At 36.3% G+C, this 5,609-nt stretch overlaps 2 protein-coding genes across 2 annotated transcripts; one reads left to right on the forward strand and one right to left on the reverse strand.

Moving 5' to 3' along the window:
* The first annotated feature begins 3,281 nt into the window (after window positions 1-3,281).
* On the forward strand, window positions 3,282-4,967 carry LOC123318585. The gene is made up of 2 exons (XM_044905258.1): window positions 3,282-3,385; window positions 4,336-4,967. The coding sequence occupies exons 1-2, from the start codon at window positions 3,371-3,373 to the stop codon at window positions 4,786-4,788; spliced, it is 468 nt and encodes a 155-aa protein (XP_044761193.1). The 5' UTR covers window positions 3,282-3,370; the 3' UTR covers window positions 4,789-4,967.
* LOC123318582 lies at window positions 3,397-4,156 on the reverse strand. The gene is made up of 2 exons (XM_044905256.1): window positions 4,029-4,156; window positions 3,397-3,957 (listed from the first exon to the last, which is right to left on the reverse strand). The coding sequence occupies exons 1-2, from the start codon at window positions 4,141-4,143 to the stop codon at window positions 3,428-3,430; spliced, it is 645 nt and encodes a 214-aa protein (XP_044761191.1). The 5' UTR covers window positions 4,144-4,156; the 3' UTR covers window positions 3,397-3,427.
* Window positions 4,968-5,609: the final 642 nt, after the last annotated feature.

A 5,609-nucleotide genomic window follows, 5' to 3' on the forward strand; every position in this document is an offset into this window, starting at 1 on the left:
GCGAAAAATAAAGTACAGTTGGAAAGTTTATCGTTAGTAACGACTCGTAACACACAAATTTTTGTTTGTAACCTCTCCTATAACGGGAAAATGACACCCTCAAAATGCGAAGTTAGCACCCACATTTTCGAAAATGAAGATAATTTTTTTTGCATTCGTTTGTAACTCTTTAGTAACTATTTGTAACAGGAAAATTTTCGTTTGTAACCTAACCTATGATGAAGAATGACACCCCCAAAATGCGAAGTTAGCACCCACATTTTTGAAAATGAAGATAATTTTTTTTTGCATTCGTTTGTAACTCGTTAGTAACTATTTGTAACACGAAAATTTCAGTTTGTAACCTAATCTATGAAGAAAAAATTACACCCCCAAAATGCGAAGTTAGCACCCACTTTTTCGAAAATGAAGACAATTTTTTTTGCATTCTTTCGTAGCTCGTTAGTAACACGAAAATTTTCATTTGTACCTCAAAGATAATGCCAGAAAAACATCGCATTCCACTGGGTGCTTACTTAATTATTAGAATATAGTTGGAAGTCCATCGTTAGTAACTATTTGTAACAAGGTTTGTAACCTAACATATATTGGTAAAATGACACCCTCAAAATACGAAGTTAGCAAATACACATTTTTAGGAAAATCTCCATTTGCTCTTTGTTTCCAATAGATGAACGTCGTTAGTAACTTTTTTTATTTGTACAATTTCGTTTGTAACCTCACCTATGATGAGAAATTGACACCCCCCCAATATTCGAAGTTAGCGCCCACTCTTTCGAAAATGAAGATAATGTTTTTTTTTACATTCGTTAGTAACTCGTTAGTAACTATTTGTAAAAAAAAATGTTCGTATTATAACTCAAAGATAGTGCTAGAAAAACAACGCATTCCGCTGGGAGCTTGTTTGTAAAACAGAATATTTTATTTGTAACCTTATATGCAATAAACAAAAAAGCACCAATAACATGCAAAGTTAGCACATACACATTTTGGAAAATACTGAATTACTTTATTGCTTTCGATAATACTTCATCTGTTAATATTCGTGAAACAAATTTTAAAGTAATGTATCTTAGATATAACTTTCGGGTATAATCATTTCATTCATAGGTTAAATCACACATTCAGTTTCTCAAAACTTTCAGAATTTCTCAATAAATATATAAGTAGTTACAGAGAAAGTACTCATTTTACGGAAGCAATACATTAATTCAGAATTCTCCAAAATGTGTATATGCCTATTTTCCACTTTAGGGGTGTTGTCAATTGAAGAGTATGTTACTAATGAAAAATTATGTGTCGAACATTTAGTAACAGGGTACTAACGAGTTACAAACGAATGCAAAAAAAATTTATAGTAACTTACGATGAACTTTTCAACCGTACTTTATTTTTCGTGAAAAATCGTACTTTATTTTTCGTGAAAAATCGAACAGTGGATGGCCTTGAAGTTAGCACCTAGCGAAATGCGGTGTTTTCCTACCAGTATCTTTGAGGTACAAACGCAAATTTTTTTGTTACAAATAGTTACTAACGAGTTACGAACGAAAGCAGAACGAATTTTCTTAATTTTCGAAAAAGTGGGTGTTAACTTCGCATTTCGGAGTTGTCATTCTCCCATCGTAGGTTAGGTTACAAATGAAAATTTTTGTGTTACAAATAGTTACTAACGAATTACAAACGAATGCAAAAAAAATTATCTTTATTTTCGAAAATGTGGGTGCTAACTTCGCATTTTGAGGGTGTCATTTTCCCGTTATAGGTGAGGTTGCAAACAAAAATTTGTGTGTTACGAGTCGTTACTAACGATGAACTTGCTAACTGTACTTCATTTTTCGCGAAAAATCGAACAGTGGGTGCCCGTGAAGTTAGCACCCAGCGGAATGCGGTGTTTTTTCACCAGTATCTTTGAGGTAACGAAAATTTTGTTGTTACAAATAGTTACTATCGAGTTACTAACGAATGGAAAAAAAATTTTCTTCATTTTCGAAAAAGTGGGTGCTAACTTCACGGACACTTTCTAGAGCACTTCGCCGAGGAACCGTCTCAGAGGTGAGACAACCTTATCCTATTCTGACCTCTCCCTTTCAACTCATGCCATTGCCCCTATACGTAATTTGTCATTAGGTACCTTTACACTAACGATCTTTCGCGCGCGACTAGAACGCCCCGTGCCAATCGCTTGCGAAAGAATGCTAGTGTAAAGGCAAATCATTCACTCGGTTTTTGGACGTGTAAAAATTCGCGAGCGACTAGCCCGATTGACTGAGTTTGTGTGGATTCGGGGCGTTTGTGTATTCGCGCGGGTTTTTTTTTAAATTAATTTTGAAGAGAAATATTTTCAGTTTCCAATTCAGGATTCCGACATCGTTCGGAATTGTAAACATACCGCACCGTTTTTATTCCGTTTTCAGTTCTGAAAAACAATTTGGCACTGTATAAAACATCTTGAATTGGAAGATAACCGTGTTTTTTGTTCGCTAGCACAGATAAGTCGAAATTAAGTCGTCTTTATCGACGCAAATTTTACCGAATTTTGACAGTCGGGGCACATCTGATTTCCGCACCCCCCCTGTGGGTATAAAATCAGATGTTCCCCCCGCAGGCCACTTCACTTACGATTAATTTACCGGCTGTTCACGTACTTCACGATTTGCGATTAATTAGTGCCGTCTGCCGTAAAAACCTTTTGGGAGATTTCTTTAGAGTTGCTTTTCTTTTTCTTCATTTTTCAATTCGGAGTATAATTTTGTTTTATTGGGGGATATTTTTTCTGTTTTCTGGGAGTTTGCGAGTGCAAGTGGCCAACCGAAACCACAGGTAAGACGACACTCCGCCAACCCTATGTATTAAGTAATGATTAATTATTCATACAAGTTTTTGATTTATAAGGAACATGGGAGATTCGCGCTTATGGAGCAGGGACTTTATGACAAAATTCATCGATTTATATAGATCATTTCCTTGTTTATGGAAAATAAAATCCAAAGAATATACCAACAGAAATTTGAAAAATTTGGCTTACGAAAAACTGGCGGACTTTTGTAAGTCAATAAATCCTGAAGCCAATAGAGATTACGTTGTGAAACGAATTCAGAGTTTCCGTGGCTCGTTTCGGAAAGAATTGAAAAAAGTGGAAGATCTCAAACGAAGCGGGGCTGGTACCGACGAAATATATACCCCAACGTTGTGGTATTTTGAGTTATTGCTGTTCACCTTGGACCAGGAGCTGCCTACTTCAAGTGTAAGTAACCTGCATGAAGAGTCAGAACTTGAAGAAGCAAATTTTTAGGAAGAATTTCGGGAAGAGACGTCGCAAGAGGAATTCCGGGAAGAAGAAGGAACTAAAGATGACGATGATTTGGAAGAAATGAATCATGCGCAGGTAAACTTGAATTTATTCACTTAAAATGAGCAGAACTACAAATTAAGCTTTTCCTTTAGCCAACATTTCGTCCTGCCAATCAACTGAACCATCTGAATTGAAAAAATCTCTGTAGTTATTTCGGTTATCTTTGGCAGCTGTTGTAGCGGTTCTTCTGAAACTGCGTAGGTTTGTCATTTCAGCCGTATTTTTTCGCCATTCCCCCAACTGTAATTCCCTAGTTGCCATATTTTCTTGATCAAATGATGCAGACGTTGAATACGAAGTATCTCTCTTCCTAAGAAAGTTGTGCAGCGAACAAATTGCAAGAACGACGTAACTGATATTTTCCGGATATCTCATATGTATTGGAACATGAAGAATTCTGAATCGTGCAGCTATGAGACCAAATGCATTTTCTGAAACGTTTCTTGCTCGAGACAATCTATAATTAAATATTCTGTTCTCGTAAGAAAGATCTCTTTGGGGATATGGTTTCAAAAAATGTTCTTGTAAAGGAAAAGCGTCGTCTCCCAAAAATACGAAATTGAGATTATTATCTGTAAAAGAATTGTCTGGCAAATTCAACTGACCTGAAAATTAAAAAGTTATATTAAGTATACATATTACCGATGTGTGAATTAAGATAAAGAGGAAAGCTCACCGTTCATTAATTTATGATAGAATTCTGTACTCTCAATTACACCTCCATCAGATAATCTTCCATTTTTACCAACATCAACGAAAATGAATTCATAATTCGAATTGACGAGTGCCATTAAGACGATGCTATAAAAGTTCTTATAGTTGTAATATTGAGCTCCTGGTGGTACAATTCGTATATGTTTGCCATCAAGGGCTCCACCACAGTTTATAAATTGCCATTTTTTTTTAATCCTGCGGCTATTTCCATCCATTCCTGCTGTGAAGTCGGGAACTACAATAATTAAATATCATTTATTTTGTTTTAGATTTCGGCTGGATCTTCAACATCAGACCCAACAAAGCAGGCTGTTCCGAAGAAACGAAGCAGGACCAGCACAAAAAAAAACCAGAATGACTTCATAACTTATTGCAAGCGTCAATTAGAGAAAAATGATTCACTGGATGAATATGATGCGGCAGCAATTTCCTGGGCCAAAAAGTTAAAAAGAATGAACCCAATGCAAGCCATATATGCAGATATGCATATAAACAGAATTGTCAACTTGGGACTACTCAACCAGTTAACCAATAATATAGATTTTCCGCCCCAGTCCCCAATTTTTTCCTCTCTCAGTTCGCACAGTGGTGAAACGTCAAATTTACCATATTCTGTCCAAGTTCATCCACCAGATGGCACATCAGATTCATCACAGCCAATACAACCATCGGGTATCGCAACTTATTATTCAGAGGCTGGTGAAACAATTCTCACTTTGTAAAGATTACGGTGGAATTAGGTTGGTTGTTTATATTTATCGAATGATCTGTTGAATTTTTTGTGATATGAGAGTTTTAAAAATTAGAGTTGAGTTAAGTTTGTTGTTTATCGAATTACATGTTTAAGTGTTGTTGTGGAAATGATGTATTAATTTTTTATGATAAATTATGCTTACCTTCACATATTTTTTTCTCAAAACCTTATATATGGTTCTACATGTCTCAGGTATTATTTTACTCAATGAAGGTGCCGAAATGCCAGTTGAAAATTTCAAATCCTCGAAGGATCGGCCAGTAGCAAGGTAACTCAGTGTTGTTGCCAATCTTTCTTCTGCAGTTATACTCTCACGAATTCTTGTATCTTGTTTAGAAATTATTGGAGAAACTAATTCTAATAAGATACGAGAGGATTCGGCATCCATTCTCAAATAGTTCCTGAAGTCCATAGGAAAATTTTCACGCAACTCATTCAAGAGAGGCATATGTCCATATGTACGATTTTCCATCCATTCTTTCACCCAACATCTTCTGTTTTTCTTTTTTGGAATATCCAGATACACTGCCAGGCACAAAGCCACTTTCAGTTTGCGTTCTTTATTCAATTTGTCCATTTCAAGCTATGGAGTGCCGCTAAAACCGTTGAAAATTTCAACATGCCACGAGTCACGCCAACCTCTCGCTTATAATGAGAGATTTCGAATTGGACGCTCCAAAGCACACGCAAGACTGCGCGAAAAGCCGTTGCGATCTCACGACACAAAATAGTTAACACGCGCCACTCCATACCGCGCGAAAACACGAGTGACTGTCACTCGCGATTCGA

This window comes from Coccinella septempunctata, chromosome 8 (genome assembly GCF_907165205.1).
Source record: "Coccinella septempunctata chromosome 8, icCocSept1.1, whole genome shotgun sequence".
Taxonomy (NCBI): Eukaryota; Metazoa; Arthropoda; class Insecta; order Coleoptera; family Coccinellidae; genus Coccinella; species Coccinella septempunctata.

Coding starts and splice junctions, on each gene's coding strand:
- LOC123318582 (XM_044905256.1), bottom strand. CDS start 4,143: ATGGCACTCGTCAATTCGAATTATGAATTCATTTTCGTTGATGTTGGT. Junction 3,958..4,028: donor CTATCATAAATTAATGAACG/GTGAGCTTTCCT, acceptor TTTAATTTTCAG/GTCAGTTGAATTTGCCAGAC.